Here is a 26,410-nt window from a genome sequence, read left to right as displayed (position 1 = left end):
GTTCTATTCAGATGAGATCAGTTTTACCCATGTCACAAGACTAGAATAATGTTTAAAGTTTTGGGGAAATACTTGTTAAAAACAACAACTTGAAGTTATTCTGGACACAGATTGCATGTAGCTGTGTTGATAATTTAACTGGGGTGGGAACCCAAAGTAATAGTAGAGTGGTTTTATTTTTTTCCTTGTTGATCTTCTTTCCACCACCACCCCTTATTAAGATAAACTGAAGTCCCAAACAAGAGGGGTTTTCATGTTCTATCAAAACACTTCATTAGGCTGGATGCTAAGCAAACAACAAAAGAAAACAAAAAGCAGGTTGGAGGGAATTGGAGAAGGAAATGTTGTTGGGCAAGATGGGGAAAAGCCTGAATCTGCATTTTGTAATATTCTTAAAATGGAATGGGGGAGTTTGCACAACTTGATTAGGCACAACTTGGTAGGAGGCGGGAGGAAATAATTTTAAAAATCTGAGTTTGCAGTAAAGACTAGGAACAGAGAAGCATGATTGTTTCCCCATTCAAAATATAAATACCAGCAGTTTTTCAGCTCACTCTTTATCACTAATCTGGTGTGATACTGTCTGAGGCAAAGTAAAGAAAATGTGAGAGCACTTATTGGCAAAGATGGAAATCATTTTAATAATCACTTTATTATTTATACCCCACCCATTTGACTGGGTAGCCCCAGTCACTTTGGGCGGCTTCCAACATTTCAGTGCACTGCAAATTTAGTCAATGGAAGTAATTGTTTTGCATAGCTACCCTAATATGAGTGACCTGTAAATATTCTATATCTGTAGGAAAAAGCAGTTGAATGTTAGTACAGGGTATTATAGGGAGAATTGGCCTTGTGTGCCCAGAGTGGCTGGGGAAACCCAGCCAGATGGATGGGGTATAAATGAAACAACAACACCACAACATCCCTCCAAGGATATTGACTGATCCCTGGAATACCTTTAGGGACATTTGAAAGGGTGAATATGACTATTACTGCTTTTATACTCCATTGGCACTTTTAGACAGAAGTTAAGCAAGGCATAATTTAGAGATGAGTGTATAAAAAAATGGATAACCAATACTGTGCCCTCTAGATAAGGGGTCGGCAACCTAAGGCCCATGGACCACAAGCAGCCCATGGGGGTTGTTTAACTGGCCCACGAGCTGCCTACTTGGCGAGTCCCCCCCACGCTGCGCTAAACCGGCACAGTGCGGCACGGGACTTGCTCCCACGGCGCTGGAAATCATGTCTACGCAGATGCCAGAAATCGCGGGTGCGCATGCTCATGCACACTCACAATCCAGCCCACAGAGGATCTCCACAGGAGTGAACCAGCCCAGGTGAGGTAAACCTTGCCGACCCCTGCTCTAGATTGTAAACTACAACTCCCATCAGCCCTGGCCACCATTGTCAGGGATGTTGAATGTTGTATTTGAAAACATCTGAAGGCTACCTCTGGTACAAAGAATAAGGAAGTACGGTAATAGAGAAGTTGAAAAGGCAAATCTGAGGGACAGATGCCTGAGATCAGCCTTCAGTTGTTGCATTAAGATTTTATAACCTTTGACTTTTGAAGCTGAGAATATCTGCAGAGTGAAGAAATACAAGCATTCATCAACAAAGAGAGGGAACTTTAAATGGATATGGCATGGAAAAGAAAACCTAGTTGATAGTAGTGGAGAGATGAGTGAAGAAAGGATCAGGAAAAAAGAGTGGCAGAAAACAAAATAAAAAGTGGGGAATGATGAGGGATTGGTGTACTAAAAAGTAAAGCAGTACCACAGTCAAGATGAAACAATACGAAGAAGTCAGAGTTCTCAAAGCCATGGTAGAAAGAAGTGAACAAAGTTTTTGGGGTGTTAAACTTTTAATGACAAGAGCAAAATGTAAATAATAAACACCCAGACTACTTGGAGAATACGTGGTTATTTATACAGCCTTTATTTTTCTTAGTATATTGTAGCTCCCTGCACTGTATTGTTAATCACTTATGAAATTTTTGAGTTTCACATGCAACTTGTCGAAAAGTTCATTCACCTTCTCAGTGTGGCGGCATTGCAGGACAGTGGAGGCTCCTCTAAGACTCCGACGAGAGAATTCAGGATTGGCATCCTGTCTGGAGCTGGATCCTAGCCTGCACCCAAGATTGGCAAATGGGGCTGCAGGCTTGGATACAGGCTGGGCCAGGGGGCAGAGTTGACGGTGCAGGAAGGCTTCCCTCTGGTCTGTGCCCTGGCCATTTAAACACCCTGCACCCTGGAGCCCTTACCTGTTTTCCCTCACCGGATTGTCGGGATCATCATTGGAGCTGGTTTTCTTCTTGGATTTGGCACTTTGTCTCTTCATTTGCCATAGCTGTCGCCACACTGCAATCGCTGCTGCCTTTTGCCACCTGAGTGAAATCACTCGAGCTGAAATCACTGGCCATTGCTTGTCAAAAACTGAAGGGTTTTCAGATATTTCACAAAGTTCAGTTATACCTATTTAGATCTAGATTTCTCTGGATCAAAGTTACAGTCTTGCAACTCTAACTGTGGCCATAATCTTTCTTTCTTTCTTTCTTTCTTTCTTTCTTTCTTTCTTTCTTTCTTTCCTGTTGTGGTATTTTTTCTCTTTCCAAGTACAAGGCTTAGTTGTACAGAAAACATGTCAGTTGTCTGTGGCTTCCCTTCAACACCATAAGCAAGCAACTTTTCCTCCTCTAACATGCCAAGAATGTTGTGTTCTGTGGTTATTCTGCAAAATGATGATATTTGTCCAAACTGTGTGGTGGTACAAATATCTTCTGGTTTCCAAACTATAGTCTGTTTCCCCGTTTTAATAAATGTATGCAAGACACGTGCATGAGTATTTGATGGCATGGAGTTGCACTTTTGCACCACTGAAATGTATAATTATAGTGGCTAATGGAAATAGATAATAGAATATTCATTGATTCATTTTTGCATTAACTGACATTCTCCAGTCCATTGTTCTAAACTTTAATCTGGGTCAATAGTTCTAATTCTGTAATAGATATTTAACAATGGGGGATATTTTGGGTATGAGGGCGTAATACTAAGGCCGACCATAGCTTCCCTGTTGTTGCACCAGACCTGTGTTCCTCTGCTTGCCTCTTGTCTCACGTGACCAGATTGCCTTTCAAAACTTCTTGATTCATAAGCAGGGGGAAATAACTTTCTTTAAAATTGTTCTAACAATGCCATTCTGTTCTGTGAATCAGGTTTAGGATAATTTTTATCATGTTGCTTTTCTGCTAGTGATGACAACAATCTTGAGCTGCAAAGTTTTGTAAACTATCCCTATAAAATTGAGATGCATTTTAACCTGTCTACTTAGCCTTGTCTCTCGACATTTCAGCATCAGCCAACTGTTTTATAAAACTACTATTTGGTTTTTAATAGCTGACTGGCCTCTGTCCAGTAGCGAATTACCTTGGAACTGCATAGGCTCTTAATTCATGTGATCACCAGCTAAATACAAATTGGCTCAAGACAAGAGGTGAAAGTTCATTGGCTTATTTTACCAGTAACATGCTGGTATGGCTTTTGTGTGCAGAACCACATTGAACAACAGCTACTTTAACTCTGCTAGGATAGCTCAATCAGTAGAGCATTCGACTCTTAATCTCAGGATTGTGGGTTCAAGCCCCACGTTGGACAAAAGATTCCTGCATTGTAGGGGGTTGGTCTAGATGACAGTCACGATCCCTTCCAACTCTACAATTCTGTGATTCTAACACAGAAGGAAGCAACAGAACATAGCAAATTGGTTTCAGAGTGTATATATGTTCCCCAGCTACAAACTAGAAAGTAGTTTTGTTCAAATAAATGTGGGAAGCCACCTACACTCACACTACCTACTTCCTCTTAAATCTACCAAACACATTTGCAATACCTGGTGAATTTACATTTTCCCAGTGCTAAGAGAGAGCATATGGTATTGCTTATTGCACTTCAAAAGCATCAGCGTGAAATCTCTGGGTGTTTGCTTAAGTACTCTGAAAGTTTTAAATTTTAAGGCCTAGTTCTCACTGAGGTACTATTGAATCACAGAATTGTAGAGTTGGAAGAGACCTCTAGGGTCATCTAGTCCAGCCTCCTGCAATGCAGGAATCTCAACTAAAGCATCCATGACAGATGGTCATCCAACCACTGCTTAAAAACCTTCAGGGAAGGAGAGCCTACCACCTCCCAAGAGAGTCTGTTCCACTGTCTAACAGCTCTTAGTGTCAGAAAGTTCTTCCTGATGTTAAGTCATAATCTCCTTTCTTGTAACTTGAACCCATCGGTATGGGTCCTACCCTCCAGAGCAGGAGAAAACAAGCTTGTTCCCTCCCATACGACAGCCCTTTAGATATTTGAAGATGGGTCGACTGCTTCTCCTGCGGAGTGAAGCCGCATGCCATGGTCGGAGAGCGCTGACTTCTTCTTGTGAACAATTGGACTCTAAAAGCAACAACCCGTGAGTAATACGGAAATTGGATTTGTAAAGAAAATTTTTTTTGAATTAGGCACGATCGGGGAAGGCGCAAACAGGAAGTCTGTCTCCCCGTATTATAAATAATCTAAAGCAAGGACTAGCTAACTAAGGTCGAGAGAATTTCTTCTTTATTGGGTAAAAGACATTAATTTGGCAGTATAAGTAATTTCACTGGAGGATAAGAGCTAATTTTGAGAGCTGAAGTGCCACCCCCCCGGACCCAGGAGTGATCCGCGAGAGAGCCTGTTGAGGAGATATAGAAGAGTTTGACAGCTGTCAGATTAGCTGTCAAGAAGGAAAAAGAGAACTTTGTTTCTGCTATCTCTGCTGGATATATTTGCTACAATTTGGTTATATTTTGTTGAAAACAAGGAAGAACTGATACAAACTAACTTGATTTTTGGATTTGAACTGGAAGGAAGATAAAGTAACCAAAATCCCTCTAGAGGGGATTTTGGGACATTACAAGAATGGCTGAAGGAGGAAAAATTCAAGCTAAATTGGACAGTGTTTCTTCTCTTGGGAAAGTTACAAGGCCAAATTGATGTTTTGGCTACAAATGTTGCAACTCTGGACTTAACAGTAAACAAATCCATTGAATTTGATAAGGACTTGACTCATGAAGTCCATGCAGCTGGACAAGAAGAGAAACTTGAAAGATTTGAGAGTGTGGAGAAAGAGATATATGTTGTTTCTGAGGAAAAGGAAGGAGGAGATGTAATGTTGCAGATGACAAAGGAGAGCCAGAGGCCTGACATGATGGCTACAAAGGAAAATAAGTACTGGATGATGAAAATGAATTGAAGATTGAAGAATGGAGAGATCTCCTTATGTGGAGATCTGAAGACCTATGGATTACAAATTTGATTAAGGTGAAAGTTGGAGCTTTTGGGACATTTGGACTTAAAAGGAGTAAGAAACAAGATTCAGGCTCCACTTTTAAGTATGGAGGTCTGGCTGGAAGAAATATGGACCCTATCGGGACAGAGCTTCTCCGAGATCTGGTGTTTAATATTAAGGACTACCAAAAAAACCGGCAGAGAGGAATTGAGAGAGAATTAAGAGCCTCGGACGTGAGGTCTCCAGGCTGATAGTAGACTAAGACTGATGGACATTTGTTAGGGATTGAAACCGGGAAAGGGGGGGTGGGGTTTGGGATTCCAAAGGGTGCAGAATAATAATCTGTTTTTTTATTTTGTTTTGTTATTAGTATGAAAATTGGGGAATTCGTGGAAGGGAATTTGGGTCGACTTTAGAAAAAAGTTTTAAGAATGAGCACTGATGTTTAAATACTGATGTTTATAAGTTAAAATTGGTGTTTTTTAAAAAATGAATTAAATATAAAAAGGTCAAAAATTGGGGACAAGAACTTGTTGAATTAACAATTTGAATTGGAATATAAGAAGGAGAGGTGTGGGGAAGTCAGGGAAATATGTTATTGAAAATAAGGATTGTAAACTTTATGTGTTTTTAACTTTTTTGTTTTTTCTTTTTGATTTTTTAATGTATAAAGGTGGAAAAACTCAATAAATATCTTTTTTAAAAAAATAAAAAAATAGATATTTGAAGATGGCTGTCGTATCTCTTCTCAGTCTCCTCTTTACCGGGCTAAATATGCCAACTCCCTCAACCGTTCCTCATAAGGCTTGGTTTCCAGATCCTTGATCATCAAAGTAAAGCAACCTGTGTCTTATTCTATTTCAGATAGCAGGTGGGGTCCAGGTGAAAATGCTTCTTTGTACGAAGAGATTCACTAGATGTAGAAAATTAATATGGCAGTGTCATGGGTTATAGCTCTGCCCAGCCAAGTTACCACTACTCCTTTCAACAACATGCCATTTTTTTATGTTCACTGAATTTCTTTGCTGTCAGAAGTGGTACAGCACAGATACAGATTTATGGCTTAGATTTACCAGTTGCACTAAGATCTCTGTGCTGAAAATTTGGAATAGTGTGTAAGGCAGTTGTTTATTTGTTTGTTTGCTTTATTGCCCACCCTTCACCATAAGCTCCCAGGGTGGGTCATAACAATTTAAAAGGCAACATTAAATGCAGTTTAACACTGGTACAGTATGACAATTTGCCAGCAGTGTTGCAACAATATGGTTTTGGTATTGCACTTGTGGCTTACCATGAATGTGCGGGTGACTTTTAATTCATTCTGCCTGGTGTGAGTGGAAGCAACAAACCACTGACTTAGTGCTGCATCCAGAATGAGGAGTCATGGTTTGTTTTACTCCCTGGCTTCTTGACCATGATTTGTTTAAGCAAAGCTAATCACATACCTTGGTTTGGCAAAACTAGTTAGGCATCATAAGTTGCTAGTGCGAGGGGAGGAGCAAAGCAAATGTGATCTATGCAGGCAAGGTGGGCTGCTAACTAAGGTTTACTGTGCCATGTGAAGGCAGCCTCTGTGCTTGTTTGCTTGGATAAGAAACTGGAGGGTGGCACACAGTGTGGCTTAATAGGATATATGCTAGTCTGTACCACGTCTTCAGATGATGTGCTGAAAGGTGTCTAGACTAACATGCATCTAGTTCAATGCAGAGATGTGTTTGTAGGCTTATCTTTTGCTGCAGATGGTTATGTAGAGATTCTTCTAAACAAAGCTATCAGCACTGTATGCGTCTTCCTCGCTCCCCCACCCCCAGAATCTGATTGCATATCAACATTTATCAGTCCAACATCCATCAATAATTCATTAATGCCTTCAGTCTTATGTAATATAAAGATATATCTATTTTGCATAGGTTAAATTTAGCAGAGTAGAATGTATCACATTTTTGGCAAGCTGCCTGTTTCATGAAACTGATCTTTTGCTTTCTTACTTCCTCTCTTCCATTCTTCCCTTTTATCCCTCCCTCATAAGATGCCTAGATACTGGGGGTGGGCAAATTATGACTTTGCCACATTGATATTTATGTATGTATGTATTTATTTATTTATTTCAAAAACATCCATTGCTCACAAAGCTCAACTTTTATGTTCAGTCTACATGCCTGCCGTGCACCCTGGTTGCCATAGCAAAATGGAAAAGCTCTAGTTTTCCGTGTAATCTGTTTCCTCAAAGAGGCCGAGCTTTTCTCAAATTCTAAAGTAGCTTTTCAAAAATGGCATTGATAAGAGTTGGTAAAATAGTAATACAAAACATTTCTCCTCCAGTGAAACATACTGGAATGGTGTGTGTGTGTGTGTGTGTGTGTGCACAAATCCTGCAATTGCTAGGGGCCTGTTTCAGTCAACGATTTAGGATTGCTGCTTAATAGTTCTATTATTGCACTTAAAAAGGAAATTTCTTCAACTGGACAGTAGACTAATGCTATATTTTCAAAATATCTGGCACATGAGTTATATATAGAGTAGTTACTGAAGACTGAATGTCAGTGGCAACCTTATGGCATGGTGGCAAAGTTGTAATCTTGAAGTAGTACAGTATATCTCACAGAGGCCTGGCATGTGCTGGGCTGGGGGCTCCTCTCCCCAGGTGCATTTTTTTTTTGAGAGGGCATAACCAGGTGCCCCCATGACAGGCTCCCTTGTTGAGACCGGAACCGTGGAGAGGGAAGCCGTACCAGGGCTGGGCCTGATGCCACTCATCTGACTGGGTTGCTCTAGCCAGTCTGGGAGGCTTCCAACAAATCAAACACATTGATTTGTATGCAGGAGAAGGTGGCAATTCAGTCCTTGGCATCTCCATTTAAAAGCTCTTGAGGCAGGAAAGACATTTGCCTACAACTTTGGAAAACTGTTACCATTTAACAGTAGCCAAGATTGGACTGGATGGACTAGTAGCCAGGCTATAAAGCAGTTTCATATGGGCAGGGAAGGGCGGTAGCTCAGGGCAGAGCATGCAGAAGGTCCCAGGTTCAGTCCCCAGCATCTCCAGATAAGGCTTGGGGACTTTGTCTGAAACTCCAGAGAGCTGCGGCTAGTTAGTGTAGAGGCAGTACTGAACTAGGTGGGCCAATGGCCTGACTTTGGTATAAGGCAGCTTTCTACATTCCAGCTGGGTTAACAGTGACTTTGAGATTTATTAACATGGACCAGAGCCCAAAGGGCCACTTTAGGTGTGCTCAGATGGTTTGGATATATGCCCAGTGGGGTTCTTCCGAATGGCAAACCCAAATGCTATTTTGCAGAGACAAAGTAGTGTACAGGATAGAGTGACTTGGAGGAGCACCAAGATTGCAGTTTCAAAAGTAATTTGGCATAATGCAAGAGTGGCTTTTGCTAGGAATATTGAATCCTCAGACCTCCCTGAATATGCAGAGCTAGTTGCACTGTTCTTTGGATCCAGATCATCATGTATTTGGATCCTGGGAGGAACTGTACTATTTGGGTAAATTGTTTTTGTGGATTATATTTAAGCATTGTTGTTTCTCTCTCTTTCCAGTGCCTGCTGCTTTCCCTCATTCCTGTTACTTGTAGATTTCTAGATGCAGAGCCCTTTGTCTAAACATCACAATGGAGAGTATTATATGACTGTCATCTCTAGTCTCGTTTATCTTATCTTGCCTGACAACATGATTTTTCCTTCCCTCCTTCTTGACTCCTTATGCTGCATACAGCTTTCATAATTATATAATTGAAAAGCTAGTTAAGAAATGAAAGTTACCTTGCCTAACCCACTACTAATCAGTACAGAGAAAGAATCTTGCATACAGTATAAGTTAGCACAAACTAATCTATTTTGAAAGCTGTTTTGGTTGTGCACCACTAACAAAGAGATAAGGAATGAAGCCCAGATAAAAGAAGCAAATGCTCTAGCAACTAATAATTTACTACAGTGGAATAAACTCTACTTTTATTAACTTGAGTTATTCCCTGTTGACTTAAATTATAAGCTGATTGCAGCCAAAGTGTTTTGTTTTACCAGAAGTTGTTACTTCAGATGCCAAAATATCACAAACTGTGTGAACAGTGAACCCAAATTCTCCATGTGGAACTAATAAGCTTTAAATTGCTTATTTTTATTTTTTGTTCTGATTTTGCATTGTTTTTGTTTATAATTTTTGCTAAGTGCCATGGGTACTTAAGGGCAGTATTCCAATAAATAAATTGGCAAATGGATCAACAGCAGTTCTGTCCATTTTGCCATTATTATCTGATGACTTTTTGTGTGTGCACATTTCTATTTGCACTTGATGCCAGAATTGCCAGATTTGTTTTTTTAATTGACTTTCTTAAAGTTGAGGGTTTGTGTAGTTCTACCTATACACACAAACTTGATACAGTGAGCTGGTTTAGCCAATTATATATCGTTCTTGTCTTGGCTTATTAAATTAAGTATTTCACACAGTTTTGAGTAAACTGCAATTTTAACCTGGAAGTCTCTAATTAACCATAATCTTCCCTTTCCATTCAAATTTGGGGATTATTTTATACTTTGAAATATTGATTTTGTATTTTGACTTGTTAGCCAGCTTGAGTCCTCAAAAAGTAGACTGGTTATATGATTTTAAAATTCATATAATTTCCAGCTTCAGAAAAAGCCAGGATATTGAAACCACAATTTGAACTTGGTTTAATATCCTGGCTTGTTGTGAACCTGGTAACCAAGTTTCCTGGTTGAGACAAAACAGGAAACTGGTTAATTGAATACTTCCTGGTTACGCTATGAAGAGATAAGATAAGGGTTTGAATGCATTGACAAAATACTCATTGATATCTTAGATTCTTAAGCCAACATTTCATTGTCCTTAAAGGAGGGGCAAGGTAGTACAAAAAATATAAGATCATGGAAGCACCCCAGCTATGGGGTTAAGAAGCAGCTTAGTGTTTATAGTCACAAGAAACCAGTGGAAGGAAAAGCTTTCGTTGGAGGAACTGGACATGGAAGAACGGATTAATTTCTTTCCTGAGCGCAAATCATCCCATGTATGAGATAAGCCAACAGGTGCAACGTCAGCCAAACCAGTTGCTATGGCAACAGCCCAGTGCCAGCTATATAAATGATTACGGCATGTCAATCAGTGAGTCTGTCCATGAGTCAGAGTCTGTGTTACATCTTAGAATTGCTAGAGCAACAGAAATGCTTTCTACTTGTATATATCAGTATCTGTATCTGCAAAACCTACGAGCTGTATGTATATATCAACATCTGGAACAGTGTTACTGAGGTCTTCTCTTCTGCAGCAGTTCCTGTGAAACTGCCAGTCTGAACACATTCCTACCTTCCATAGCGCTTCTCAGTGGCTTATGGTTATCTCAGCAACAATGCTGACATATTTAGGGTTGAATAGAGGGTTTCATCATATCTAAACAGTGAGCTTCATGCATAACAGGTGGCCTTGGTGGTGCAGAGTGCCTTCTAGCCTCTTTGGCAGATGGCCCAACTGCACCCCTATCTGGACAGGGATAACCTACTGGAACTTCTGTTATCTTTGCTCTGGTAAGCTCTAGGTTAGATTACTGCAACATGTTATATGTGAAAATTGCTTAGGATCTTGGTGGATCCCTTAATAATTTTTCTGCCTGTTGTAGCAATCGTATTGTTGCATTATTTTTGCATTAAAATGTGAATTTCAAGAATTCAGATTGTTATACAATAGAATTCTGTGTCTTCCTGACTCCTAATCCTCTCTCTACCCCTTTCTAGTCACTTCCTCCCTCCCATCACTTCTGGTCCATCCCTGAGCAGCTGCTGCTGCCGTTCACGGTTGCTCTGTGCCTATCCTTCACCGACAGGCCATGGGCCACCAGAATGAAATTTGCTGACCAATTTCAGAGAAACTGGGGCAAGGTTGAGGTGGTGCACAACTTGTTGGTGGCTACTGATGGCTGCAGAAGTCAACAAGTGGGTGGTTCCTTCTTCCTCTCATTCTCCTCTTCAAAACCAGGAGCCCACTTGAGCCTTGTGAGAAAGGATGTAGACATTGCACAGTGTTGCTGTTTGATCACCGTATACCAAACACTGCTCCTGGGTTGGGGGGCAGTGTTCTTTACCTGGAGGTCATATTGTAATGTTTGAGGGTTTATTGTGTTTTCAGGAGGAGGAGGAGATGGTTTGGGAATATGGTCTTGCCAGTTATTTATTATGATGATGCTTTTGTTTTAGTTGTAAGCTGATCTGATTGTGATTTCATTTTATAACATTTCAAAGGTGTTGTACCCTAGAATATACCTGTGGAATTTGGGGTTGGGAACTGCTAATACAGAAAGTGGGACCCAGGCTGCTATGACATGCTGCCTTAACCTTGGCCTTGATTGTGGATGGGAGGAAAGAATAGCAGGAAAGTAGGGTTGGGGCTGAAACTTTCATTCCCTACCCTGCCCATCAAACTTAATGGACATTTTGTTTGTATGTTATAAATAGAAGAACCATTGTTTACACTCCTCCAATTCAATCTAACTTTCATATTGAGGCAACCCTACAGTAGTATTAAAAGTGCTTTTAAATTATAGAGGCAAAGCTCGTGAAGCCTCTTTGTCTATGTATAATCTATAATCTGACAGTGTGGAGTCACAAAGATGTTATTTCAGGCAGAGACGAATGGATAACTGCTCAAAACATTCATGTAGCTTCCTCTCCTCTGCAATCATAAATTAGAAAGCCATATTGTTGTGTGTATTTGTGAAAGATTTTATCAAGTCCCACAAAAGTGAGTATATAATTTTACTTCCCAATTGCTGAATAGAAAAAAGGGATTAAAATAGTTTGAAACCTGTTTTAGAGACATTCAGTGTGTATAGGTATATTGATAGCCATCACGACTAAAGATAGTTGGATGATAGATAGGTGATTGGGCTATCTATGATTTCCAGTATGCCTCTGAATACCATTTCCTGGGGAACGCAAGCAAGAGAGTTAAATTGCACTCATGCTCTGCTTTGGGATTTCCAGAAGCATCTGGTTAGCCACTGTGGGAAAAGGATTCCGGGTTAGGTGGCCTTTGGTCTGATCCAGCAGGGCTTTTTTTAAAAAAAAATTCTTAGGGCAGAAGTGATTGCTTCTGGATGTGGAGGTTCCATTTAGCAATGTGGCCCAAAACTAAATTCACTGGTAAAAATGCTTCCAAAGTTAGTAGCTTCAGATGGGTCCAGAAAATTAGCAGAACCGCATTATGCAGAGGAAAGTCAGAAGGCCACAGGGAATGGCAGTGCTTTATATTCCTGTTATGTGGATGATCATTAGGTTTTGATGAGATCCTTCTATTTTTCTCCTAAAAGAAGCAAATTGGAATATGACTGAAAGCTGCATTATTTTACTACACTTGCTTTGAATCTCCAAATCTATCATTTCATGCTGCCATTAAATACCATTGCCCTTAAATATTTTATATTCTACTGTTTTGTAACTGAAGTTCATAATGTCCTCTTAATTGTTAGCCTTTGTTTACCATTCTACTTTGGAAATGCTTGTGGGGAAATAATATCTCACAGTTGTTCTTACTCAAGATTACTGCCTTTAAAAAGTGAATAAACAATATCTTTTAATGGGATGAGCATTCTTGAAATGATTAAGCATGTATCAACTATCTGTAGAATGCTGAAAGTACACTTTGCAAGTTTGTAAGCTTGTTTTGAAGCAACTGTTAATTTTGGGTGCAAAGTATTCACATTTTCAGGATCCTCTCTTCCTTCTTTTCATACTATATTTCTTTTTAAAATATATATATGTTAAAATATACATTTGTTTAACAAACGGTAATTAAATGTATGCATTAAGCTAAAACTAAGCAATTGCACATATTTAACAAATCATTCCCTCCCCCAAGCTGTAATTGTTACTCTTCATTATGTGTAATTAGACATGATTTTGTATCTACAGCTATTGTGGATGATGCACGGCTTTCAGCAGAGGAAATGGATGAAAGGCGACGTCAGAATATCGCTTATGAGTACTTATGCCACCTAGAGGAAGCAAAAAGGTAATAATGACATTCCTTAAGTATATTAAAATCAACCTGTTGAGGCTTCTGTCTTAAAAATATAGCATGAATGACATGTTGGTGTGGTTTACTTATAGCACTAAACCAGCATTTTACTGTCCTGGTCCCAAGCCCCAGATTAGGTTTTGGGCAGCAAGCCCCTTCAGTCCCTGCCAGCACTACCATTCATAGCATTAGGCTCATGTGCTCTGCCTTCCTGCTCCTCTGCCCACATGATACAACCTGAGTTTTATAAATCTCTATATAATGGGTGTGATTCATCTAAGGAATCCACCCTGTCAGTGGAAGTCCTGTGCAAAGGTTTCCTGCTTCTCCTCTCTCTGTGCCCCTGAAATTGGCTCTATGGGGGTCGAGAGAACCCACAGAACAGCATACGGTGGGCGGGTGGGGGATCATTCCATCTGGCAAGCGTATCTGCTTGCACAGATGGAATGTTCAATGTAGTGCCATGTTGAATTCCACCCAGGGTCTCCAAATGAGTCTCTAAGGTAGTCCTCATTTCATATTTCCTTCTTGTATGGGGCTGATCCATTTCCATTGCATTATTAGTAGCTGAAACTTCTGCATGATAACACTAGTTGGGATGGTTGGAACTTAATATGGCTGTATCATTTTTTTATGATTGGCATTATACCTCTGCCATACTTACAGTACATTTTCCCATGCTAGTATTTTATTGGGGTTTTCATGGTAGCCGTATGCAGAAACCGACGTTTCTTTCCACTGCAATTGCAAGATGTTTGTGGTAATGGCCCACTTAGACATCAACATGTGTGTAAAGTTAGTACTGTATTATGTTTGCTTCAGTGTGCATAGTTCCCTACTCAGAATTTAATTTATTTACTTTCCATTCTGTTTTTAAGTTGAATAGAACCTCTTTCTCTACCCACTTTAAGTAGGGTTGCCATATTTCAAAGAGTAAAATTCTGGTCAGAGTTGTTGTTTTTAGGCAGAGTTGTTGAACTTTTTTTGGGGGGGGGCAAAGTTATTGAGCTACTGCCGACATGGGTTTTCCCGAACATTTTATGGATTTTCCCGAACATTTTACTCATTTCTGCCTGGATACAGCTGATGACTGCAGTGCTTTCTTTTGAATATGAATAAAGGAACTTTGTATACATTTGTATAAGTTTCTCTAGCCACTTCTGTTCAATAAAACTTATGAACATGTTAAGTTCATTGTTCAGAAAAAATTCCTTCTAAAAGTGTAAACATTGAGATTCCTTTGCTTCTGAAATGTCATAAACTGCTATTTGCATGCTTGGGAAGAATTGTTAAACCAGATTGACAGTTACTCTCCGCAGTAACCCTATAGCCCCCAATTACATTGCCTTAAGATGTCATAAAGACTTACATTATATTTGAAGCCCCTCTTACTTTTTTGGTCTGCTTCATATTCCTAGTACGGACTCAATAAGCTGCATTTCTTCAAAAACTCAGTTCTAGTATTAGGACCACAGCATGGAGTAATTAGGAGAGTGTTATTGTGGACACTATCCAGTGAATGTCCATGAAACTCTTGCAGCAGCAGCATCTCAATAGGCTAAAGCAGAGCTTCCCAAATTTGGGTCTCCAGCTGTTTTTGGACTACAGTTCTTATCATCCCTGACCACTGGTCCTGTTAGCTAGGGATTGCTGGGTGATAATGCCAAGGCCTTGTGCTTCCCCCGCCAACACAGCATCACTCTGGTCTCCCGTCATGCTGATGTGGCCCATATCCAGGGACATGACCACATGATTAGCAGAGTTCAAAACAGAAGCTCAGCCTTGAGGAGTAACATCCAAGCCTAATTTATTGCAAAATAAATCAAACGTAACAGAACAAAGAAAACATGGCTTCTCTGTCTTTCTTCCTCGGAGAGAGAACTGCAAAAGCAAAAGCTATACAGAGCGGAAACAGCGTATCTCAGTTTCCTCTCACAAGACTCCAGTGCTGGAATGTAAACAGACATTCCCACACACCTGCAGCTTGGGAGGAATGGAATTCTCAACAGGGATGATGGGAGTTGAGGGGGACTTTGAATCCAGGACTGTTCTCTTATAAACAAGGTAAAGGACCCCTGGATGGTTAAGTCCAGTCAAAGGTGACTATGGGGTGCAGAGCTCATCTCGCTTTTCAGGCTGCGTTTCAGTCAGCGATTGTCCACAGACAGCTTTCTGGGTCATGTGACCAGCAAGACTAAACTGCTACTGGAGCATGGAAGACTGTGACAAGTGCCAGTGCGCACGGAAATGCCATTTGCTTTCCTGCTGCAGTGGTATGCTTTTGAACTGCTAGGTTGGCAGAAGCTGGGACAGAGCAACAGGAGCTCACCCCGTAATAGAATCTTAATTGGTAGTGGTTGTCCATACCTTTGTCCTAAGACAATATATTCTGTACCTAAAAGACTGCTTCATAAAAGCATCTCCAACTTTCTTCCTAAACTAGTAAGAATATTCCAAAACATCACTAGATGGTTCATTCTAGCACTGAGCTGTTTTTAAATTGGGGAAAATTCTTCCTGTTTTCACCTTCTGTGACAGACAATTCTTCTAGGTCTCCTATCAATTCTTTCCAGTGTTTTGACATCCTCCTTGAATTGTGGCTGCTAAACTGAATGCAGTATTCTACCTTTTCAGCAGGGAAGTACTGCTATTGATCGCCATGCTTGCATCCAGAAATTTGACTGTGCATTTCAAAGTGCCTCAGTTAATTAATAAGCCAACGTGGGTGTGTGTTTGTACTTTCAGCTGCTTTGTAAATTCCTGTTAACATTCTTCTTGTATCGTGGGTTTAATGAGAGAATTTTTCTGGGCTGAATTTGAAAGGGGAACTGTGGTGTTAATGATGGTGCTCCTGTAAACAGTGCTGTCTGTTACATTTTTACATTTACTAAAGAATAGGAAAGCAGTCTTTAAACATAGCAAGCTGACTGTAACCTTGTGGGGATAAAATTTGATCTTAAAACACAATTTATTCCATTTCATAGAGGTTGGAGCGAAACATCTGCTGAAGGTGTAATTCAAATCAGAAATGGCTCGGTGCTATACTGTTTCCTCATAATTTACTGGTTTTAAAGTCAGTTCTCAAAAAGGTCACTTGAATAATGTAAAGAAACCTTTAAAATTGCAGGGCAGAAAGTAATATTCTCAGGTGTTTTATAAAATGTCGGAAAAACTAACCACAAAACTGCAAAAGCACTATTGGCAGGCAAAAAATAATAATGAAATAAAGTAAAAGTCCAGGTGCTTGAAATGTGATTTATTCTTATGCCCAAAGTGTTTCAGAACAGATCCATCCTCAGGGGCATATTTTTAGCAACCGTCCTATCCATGTGCATGTGCCACTGTTGAGACATAGGGCAGTAGTCTTATCTTATTTCAAGCACCTAGAGTTTCCTTGTCTTTCCTTGTTTATCAAGTGGCTTTTTAGCAAGCAGCTTTTAATGTTGTCAGGGTAGTTTTGCTTCTTTCCTCTCACTCTTTTTATTAATAGAAGTATGGAATAGAAGAGTATAGCTTCGAGATAAAGTGTTTTAAGTTTTAAATGTGCATATTCTAAGGATCAATGCTACAGCATATTCCCCCCTCCCCAACTCCTTCCCCGAATGCTGTTTATTATGGGTTGGCATAACCTCACTGTATTTAAATCAACAACCATCTGCTCCCGTATTAAAATCTTTCTGCCTGAAGGTCTTCCTATCTGTACCATTGGCCTTGTTTGCACGTCACAGGTTTAAACCGTAGGAAAGTTGAACACAGAGCAGGCTGATGTATGCTGCTGAAATTGAGGGCACTTTGCTCCGCCTCCACTTCTGTTCCTGCCATGCTGCTGGGAGCTAAGTCAGGGCCTAGTTTAGTGTTATGTCTTATTTCCTCCAAACGAAGTTTGAGCAATAGGCCATGCACAAACCTTGGTTGCAGTTCAAGGTTTGATGGAGAGAAATAAAATGTGAGGCCGGATTTGGACATAATGCTAAACAAAACCGTGGTTTAGTTTAGCTTAAGCAGTGCTTTTTTCTGGGGGGGGGGGGCACACATACCCCTAAACATTTTGTGAATCTCAATTTGGCCTCATTGAGGGGCAGTATTTCAATATGAGCAGGAAAGTGAGAGTACCCCTAAACATTTCTTTTAAGAAAAAAAATCACTGGCTTTAACTATGGTTTAAAGTGATGTGCGAACTAGCAAAGCCAATGTCTTTTGCTCACTTGCCTGATAACCAAAGAGTTGAGTGGTCTTGGTTGTAGTGCCAGTGAAATCTGATGGACTTGGTGCCCCCTTTGTTGTCAGACCTGAAAATTGTTTTTTTTATTATTTCAACGGCTTTTAATACTTTAGTTTTTCTGTTTGTTGCTTTTAATGAACTGCTTTACATTTATTAATGGTTTGTTTCATAGCTTTTAATTATATTGTGTGTGCTTTCTGTAAGTTGCTATGCCTGCTCCGTGAGCAGAAGAATAGGGTACAGATATTAAGCAACATCCTATGCAGATCTTAGCAGAAATAATATTTTTGGAATAAGTGTGGCCTTTGTCTTTTCGTGTGTTTGGGTGTTTGTGCAGACAGAGTTGAGTTCCATCTGCATGAAACATTAGATTTTGTTCCTCCTGGGGCTGTAGCTCAGTGGTACAGCTTCTGCCTTGCATGCTGAACGTCTCAGATTCAATCCCCTACATCTCTAGCAAGAACTGGGAGAGACTCCTTGCCTGAAATTCTGTAGTGCCGCTACCAGGCAGTGTAGACAATACTGAACTAGATGGACTAAGGGTCTGACTAAGGCAGCTTCCTGTGTTCCTACTAAGGATTTGAAAGACAGTTCTTCTAAATAGAATGGATGCTGTTAGCTGTATTTGGATGCAGGGGCAAACGAAGGCATTGTGACACCCAGGGTGGGGTGTCGTTACATAGCGCGCATGTGCGGTGTCGCTACGTATGACGCATGTGCTGTACGTAACGCCACTGCGCATGTGCTGTACATAGCGGTTTGCCACCGGCACCGCTCCAGCGCCATACGGACGGTGCTGGAATCCTCTGCTCGTGGCTGCAGCTGCGAACGGAGGATCCTCTACATGCAGCTGCAGCGGCGATGGAGGGATCCCACTGCCGTCTGTACGGCGCTCAAGCGGCGCCGGCAGCAAACTGCTATGTACAGCGCACGTGCAGCATCATTACGTACAGTGCATGAGTGTGACGCCGCACATGCGCTGTACATAGTAGTTTGCCGCCGGCGCTGGGATTCTCTGCTCACAGCTGCAGCCGTGAATGGAGGGTCCTCTACATGTGGCTCCTGTGGCACGATGGCTGCTCGTGCCGCCGTGGCGGGGCACCTTCCTGTCACCCCCGTAGACATGGAACTGGGAGCGCCCCCCCCCCATTGCAACGCCACTGTTTGGATGATGAGAGCATTTGCAATGTAAATAAATGTGTGATGTTTGTCTTTCTACAATGCTCTTCACTGTGTGTGTGTCTTTGTGTGTAAAAAAACCTCTTCAAAACTCATTGTTGAGTGGTTATTATTGAACAACTTGCAACAGCAAGTGTTACATCTGATTTTTCTCTCTCCTCACTAATCATTAAAACATGTGAAACATTCTTAAGTACAATCTTATCAGGAGTAAGATTTGACTGTGCCCACTTAAAACTAGTTGAAACTAGGAATGCTGATAAGGTAATTGTAATGTAGCCGTGCAGTTCAACATCTGAAGTTTTATTGCAGTCCTAGCATTGCAAATGCAAACAATTGAAAACATAAGAGGAACTCTCTTGAATCGGACCAAAGGTTCATCTACTCTAGCATCCTGTTTCTCACAGTGCCCAACCAGATGCTTCCAGGGAGCTCATAAGCAGGGCTTGAAAGCAACTACAGTACAGTGGTACCTTGGGTTACATACGCTTCAGGTTACAAACTCCGCTAACCCAGAAATATTACCTCGGGTTAAGAACTTTGCTTCAGGATGAGAACAGAAATTGTGCTCTGGCAGCGCAGCAGCAGCAGGAAGCCCCATTAGCCAAAGTGGTGCATCAGGTTAAGAACAGTTTCAGGTTAAGATCGGACCTCCGGAACAAATTAAGTACTTAACCCGAGGTACCACTGTACTGGGCGCTCTTCCACTGCTGCTCCCCGCTAGCTGTTGGGTTGCTGTAGTATTTCTGATTTCTGAACATGGGAGTGTCCCCAGAACCACCACGAAAAATAACCACTGATTGATCAATTCATCATACAGAGCCAAGTGTGGCATATAAAGTACCGTATTTTTCGCCCTATAGGACGCACTTTTCCCCCTCCAAAAATGAAGGGGAAATGTGTGTGCGTCCTATGGGGCGAATGCAGGCTTTCGCTGAAGCCTGGAGAGCGAGAGGAGTTGGTGCGCACCGACCCCTCTCGCTCTCCAGGCTTCAGGAAGCTCTGCGCAACCCTTGGGAGACCGGCGCGACTTTGCGCCGGGCTCCCAAGGATTGTGCAGAGCTGCCTGCATTCCCGGGCTTCGCCTAGGGAGTCGGCGGTTTGAATCCCCATGATGGAGTGAGCTCCCGTTGCTCTGTCCCAGCTCCTGCCAACCTAGCAGTTTGAAAGCACGCCAGTGCAAGTAGATACATAGGTACCACTGCGGCAGGAAGGTAAAGGGCGTTTCCATGCACTCTGGTTTCCATCACGGTGTTCCGTTCTGCCAGAACAACCTGGAATGCTGTTTGTGGACAAATGCCGGCTCCCTCGCCCTGAAAAGCAAGATGAAAGCCGCAACCCCATAGTCGCCTTTGACTGGACTTACCTTTACCTTTTTATAGTTGAAGCTACATGAGGGGGAAATCTCAGCTTTGACTAGATTGACTAGGGATTGGACTAGATGACTCTTGGGATCCCTTCCAATTCTATGATTCTATGAGTAGTTTTTGAAATGAAAAGTAACATTCGGAGGCTGTACCGAGGAGCAATAGGGTACTTGGGGATATGAGAACGGTAAGAGCAGGTGTTTTTCCACCAGTTGTATTTTCCACTTGAAATCACTACTCCCAGTCTCTCCCTGGAACAGGGATCTAGATTCATGTTTGCAAGAGTTCTAAAGTATATAGATTTCTACAAGCGGATAAAACAACCTTGGAGAAGTGACTTTGAGCCTTCACATGGTTCTGCTGATAGCCCTCGTAGCTTTGTAAAGGGAGAATTTCTAAAATTCTAAGGTGTGCTGTGCTCTTTGGTGGTTCTTATGGTCAAGACCAACCTAGAGCTATTACTGGAACAAAAAGGTGAACCTGAGCACTGCTGCTCTTCCTTCCACTGTGCGAGAAACGTGCTATGTTGCTGCTGGCTCCACATTGAACTATGGTATATGTTGAGCTGTGGGGGAGGGGAAACACTTTTTATTTTATGTGTCTGTAAAGAGTCTTGGCTGTACAGAATAAGCTGCTTCATTTTTAGCACTTCTTCCCCATACTCCCCCCCCCCATTCTGCTCTGTGTCCTTAGGCAGCAGACTTTGATCTGCTGCCACTAAATAAATACATTTCTGTGTGTGATCTTTCGGTGACAGAGTCCTAATTTCAACATTTACTCCTGGTTCCTCAAGGTCAAAGTGCCATCACATGATTTATTAGTTACCAAAGGAATTCAGTGGGTAAGAGGTACAAATGGAAGGAAGAAACCACAGAAAGCTTACTGTGTAAAGTTGAATACTATACTCGTTTTACTTTGAATACAAATAAACAGATGAACATGACTTAATTTTGAAATGCTTTCAAAATTGTACGTTGGAAATATTGCCATGTAGCTTTTTGGATTTGGATTCAGAATGTGGATTAACTTCTAGTGGTCAGCAGGGAGCAATTTACTCAATTGTAGGAACATCTTTCAATTCACTGAGTAGCTCACTTGTGAGCCTTTTGAATATTTTAATCTCCTTGCAAATTGTCCTGCCATGTTTTCCACAGTTCTTGGCTTGTTGTTGGATGTGCTGTGAATCAACAAATATTTTTATATTTAATATTTAAATATTTAAACAAGAATCCTGGGTCTGTGCATTTGCTGAAATTCTTGCAAAATTTGTAAGCTTCTGGGGGAGAAAATTGCTTCTGCCTTGTGAGTTGATTGATATGACCCAGAATTCACATCCAGGCAGAACTTGAAGCACTAGGTGTGGGGAGTTGGTGGTACTCCAGAGATGTTCTTGAACAAGATTGGAAGCCCACAAGTTCCCCATCCCTGACTTAGTTAGAAACACACTGTTCTAATCAGAGTGGCATCAGTTTTGAAGTTCTCGCCTACGACTACAGTGCCCTGTTCTTTCTTCTTTCAAAGAGGCATTTCCTTCTTTCCCTCAACCCAAACACCTTTATTTTCTCTCTAGCTCTTCACTGCCACCCCCCACACCACATGAGCAATGCACAGATGTGAAGTCTTAAGAATTCAGAGAATCCCAGCATTGTTAACATAGGAGCCTGGCCCTCTGGGAGAGCTGAAATTTAATGGCAAAAATGCTAAAAGACTGGAAATGGGAGGCTAGTGCAAATGATCCAGAAATTCATTGTTCTTGAACTGTTGTCTCCAAGTCGACACAAGACTTAACAAGGGCTGATTCAAGGTTTTGTCTTGCTTTTTTCATCTAAGGTTAACAATTTAAGAATAAGTATATTGTGAAGTAATTACAGCATGTCCACCAACTTGAGCCTGGCATCCGTAGTGTTCTTGAAATGATATGGGAAGCCTGTTGATTTATGCAGTTTATAATTGTCCAAAGTATGTTAATTGCCGGCGGCTAAAAGAAGCAAACTAGGTCATGAAATTACCAGTGTGGGCATCGGTACTCGCCAAGCTGCCTGCCCTTGTTCTGCCACTTTCAGACCGTGCAAGAAAATTAAACTCATTGCTAATATAATAAAACTTGCACAGTTTTTGGACAGTTTCTCTGTGAGTTGGTTACCAGAGGAACGCTTTTTCTTTCTTGATCTCTACTAGAGGTCATGAAGAAACTATGATAAAGAGTAGGCAGAGTTCAAAGTACATGCCTCTAGTGAAGCGAAGCATATTCCTGTGAATATCATGACAATTGAAGAACTTGGCAAGCTTTCCCCAGTTATAAAGCTATGATTGCTCGAGTTAGCCTGGAATCATAAATGGTCCAGTCCTGGATTGACTATGGTGCACTTCCAGTTCCATGTATTGAATTTCTCCTAACACGTTTTTCAATTGTTGTGGCCTGAAGAAATGGACAGGACACCTGGAGCAGTGAGGCCAACCACATGTCTGCTCAATCTGTCCATCAATGTTTAGGAAATCTAGTAGGAGAGGATTGACTGGGTGGGTCCCTGACATGGTTCAAACATTTTTGAGAGGATTGTGTTCACTGCCTTGAAAGGGGTGGTGGAGAGCCCCCTCAGGAGGTGGACCTCCCTGAATCTAGAACTTTTTAGAAAACTGCCACCCACTCTCAATATTTCTTTCCTGGGCAAGATGTTCGAGTGGGTGGTGAGCAGCCAACTGCATGTGTTCCTGGAGGATATAGATTACCTTTACCCATTTCAGTCTGGCTTCAAGCCTGCTCTAAGCACTAAAACAGCTTTGGTTGCCCTGACTGATGAGCTTTATCCATAGAGAGGCTGTTGTGCAACCCTGTTGGTTCCTCTTGATCTCTCAGCACTTTTCGACACCGTTGGCCATGATGTCATGGAGAGAATCAAGGATGGGAGTTGGAGGCACTGTATTACAGTAGATTTGTTCCTATCTTGCAAGGTTGCTACCAAAAATTAGCATTAAGAGACTATTGCTCCAACCCCAAGGTTTTAGGGCTGTGGGATTCTGCAGATGTCTATTCTGTCTCCTATGTTATTCTGTATCCACATGAAACCATTTGGAGCTGGCACCTGGGGATTTGGAGCATAGTTTCATTACCATTCTGATGACAAACGACCTATCTCTCCATTCCATCTGAATTGGGATACACAGTAAAGGGGTTGCTCTGATGCCTAATAGCAGAGATGGGGTGGATGGGTGGCCAAAACGGAGGTGAATCCTGGTGAGGTAGAAGTAGCCTCTGTGGTCATAGTTGCCTATATGCAGATTAGGCTGGTACACCAGTTGCAGCTGTTTCTAGATTGGCCTCAGTCGGTAATTCTCTAGTTCCCTTCCATCTGGACTACTACAGGGTACTCTTTGTGGGGCTACACTTGATGCTGGTTTCTGGAAGCTGCAGTTAGTGCAGAACACAGCTGCTCGGTTGGTAAATGAGCATTCCAATGGGGACCATGTTTCACCAGTACTGAATGTGCTGCACGGGCTCTCAGTGAGCTACCTGGCCTAATGCAAGAAAATAGTGCTGGTGTGCGAAGCCCGGAATAACTTGAATCCAAGTACTTAGAGGATTTCCTACACCAAATAAACTATTTCAGACCTTGTAATTGGCAGGGGAAGTCTTGTTGATAGTATCACTGATGTGTTACTTGACTGCTAGAACAAGAAAAGCGTAGTTTAATGCAGCCCTGATGCAGTTATCTGCCTAAGCCATATTTTGTGTGTCTTGCCAGACTGTTGACAAAGGTTTAGCCCCTTGGTTCTCAGTGGCAGTGAATGTGGAATACATCTTCATAGGTCTCATGCAGCAGAAGCAGCACATGGCTTGGGTTTGAACCCAGTGATTTTTTTGCTTTTAGGTTGTCTTCAAAGGTTCAAAGCTCAGCATACTTGAAATGATTATGGTATGGTATGGTATCATATGTCAACACCAATGCAGAACACTCATTTACTCTATGCATCAAGGGCCGCTCCCTGTTGGGAAAGCTAATCTTGCAGAATTCCTTATTTGCACAAGTATTTATCTGCAATAGTTCTTGGTCAATACCTATATCCAGTCAGATGACAGACACAGAGGCCTTTCTCACTTTATCGTTATACTAGAACTTGGATGCTGGAATATGCAGGTTAGATGAAAGGAGGCACGTCTGGAATTTGCTTCCACAAGATGTTGCAATGGCCACCATCTTGGATGGTTTTAAAAAGATGTTAGACAAATTTGTGGAAGGTTGGAAGATAAAATTACAAAACGCTACTAGCCATGCTTGCTGCGTGCTACATGTAGCATTGATACTGTTGGTAAGGAATCAGATGACTAAATGCTCCTCTGTACAAATAATAATAATCTTCATCTAGAAACCAGTGTGTTGGTCAGAAGAGGGTCTAGTTTTCTTCCTGATAAGTTTATTTTCTGTGGAAATGTTTTTATGCATGGAGAAGCAATCAACCTATGGCTTTACTACCTCAGTGAGAAGTAGGCCTAATTAAGCTTGTTTAGCGCAGTGACATTTTATGAGATAGGGAAGTTCCTGGAGCAAATTTCACATTGGCCATGAACTTACTTGGCTGCTTTATGCCAGTCAAAGTTGTCATGCTTCTTCATAAGCAATATGGAAATAATTGGGATAAGGGATATTAGTGAAGACCTGTTGTTGAACGCTCAGAATGCATTACATATATGCTAAGAAGTATTACATATTAATCTAAACTCATGATGTTTCTGTAGATCAAGGGTGGGGAATCATTTTTGACCCAGGGCTGCATTCTCTTCTAAGCCAGTGGCGGGTGAGGCCAGAAGGAAAAGTAGAGAAAGAAACAAATTTAATTTTACCTCTTGGAAGGTATGTTTATTTCAATGCACACTCACACATCCATTGCCATTCAAGCAAGCAAGAATCATTAGTTGTTGTTAATCTCCTTCTATAGTTATATCTCAAGGCGATGTACAAAATATACCTCATACCTCATGTTATGGACGCTTCAGGTTACGTGTTTTCGGGTTGCGGACCGTGGGAAATTCAGAAGTACCGGAACGGGTTACTTCTGGGTTTCGCCGCTTGTGCATGTGCAGAAGTGCCAAATCGCGCCTGCGCAGATGCGTTGCTTCAGGATGCGAACACTGAGGGTTACGGGCATGCCTCCATCATGGATTACATCCGCAACCCAAGGTTCCACTGTAAAAGCAAATAAAACAGGTAAAACACAACACAAAAAATACAAGTTTTTTTAAAAAAACAAACAAAATAGACACCAATGGCAGAGACCTATTCATACAACAGGAACAAAAATGTCTTCATTTGGTTCTGGAAAGTTCAGATAGTGGGCACCTGCTGAATTTCAAGGGGAATGTTGTTCCACAGAACTGGGGCAACTGAAAGCCCTGCTCCAAATGACTGTGGAGCTGGCTTTTTATATCTTTGGAACTTGCAGGATAAGCTCTAGGCAGTGACCTACTGGGTACATAAGGGACAAGATGGGTCAAGGAGACATTCTAGCCAAGCCAAACCCACTCAAGGAGGGTGCAAAACAGAGCTGGTGAGGGTTGTGGCTGGGCAGGAGGGAATGTCCCAAGGGCCAAATAGAAAGGCCCTCTTGACTGGAGGACTGCATTTGGTTCTGTATATACAAATATCATGTGTTGATTACTTTGTAGGTTAACTATATTTATATAGGTGACTAGAGTGTCTCCTGAAGAAAAGTAGAACTGGAGGAAGCACGGAAGGTTCATGCTGTCCTCTTCTCCTTGACTCTGAGTCATGTACGGAGATGCGAGGTGGATGTGCTTCAGTTTTGAGAAAAGAATGTTATATCTTCACAGGGGATGTCCTTCCTCCTACTGCACCCTCAGGTATGACTAGAAAGAGTTGAGAGGACACCGGGCACTTTTGCTTCCTCATTTGCTGCTTCTTCTAAATGTCCAGGCAGGACTTTAATGGCTTTGTGAATGTGGTGGTGAGCAAAATGGTCATAAATCTTCTGGCAGTGTATTTGGTGATTAGGTAAGAGAAAATTTAATGTAGAAGAACCAGACAAGGTATAAATTTTGCCAGAATACCTAAATACAGTTTCTAGAAGATGTCAATGGATTTCCTGGAGGACAGTGTTGTCTGTCTCTTCCTGTTCCCACTTTGATTGTAAATTCCATCTCTCAATGGTACTGTCTTTGCTTGGAGTAGAAGCTTATTAGGTATAGTTAACTGAGAAGTGCCATACTCTACTCCTTTTCCTAGTGAAATTGGAAGTTATGTAAGAAAAGCAAATATAAAGACCTTGCT

General features: G+C 41.4%; 1 protein-coding gene across 2 annotated transcripts in view; it reads left to right on the top strand.

Annotated features, from left to right (window-relative positions):
- Positions 1 to 26,410, top strand: part of IQGAP2 (IQ motif containing GTPase activating protein 2) — a 121,320-nt gene that overhangs the window by 13,271 nt on the left and 81,639 nt on the right. For both annotated transcript variants that reach the window (XM_053407670.1, XM_053407671.1), the window contains exon 2: positions 13,253 to 13,352. In XM_053407670.1, coding sequence (XP_053263645.1) covers positions 13,253 to 13,352 — 100 coding nt within the window. The remainder of the gene's footprint in view (positions 1 to 13,252; positions 13,353 to 26,410) is intronic.

This window comes from Podarcis raffonei, chromosome 11 (assembly GCF_027172205.1).
Source record: "Podarcis raffonei isolate rPodRaf1 chromosome 11, rPodRaf1.pri, whole genome shotgun sequence".
Classification (NCBI taxonomy): domain Eukaryota; kingdom Metazoa; phylum Chordata; class Lepidosauria; order Squamata; family Lacertidae; genus Podarcis; species Podarcis raffonei.
Note: the sequence above shows the minus strand (reverse complement) of the source record. Positions and strands in the feature narration are given on the sequence as shown.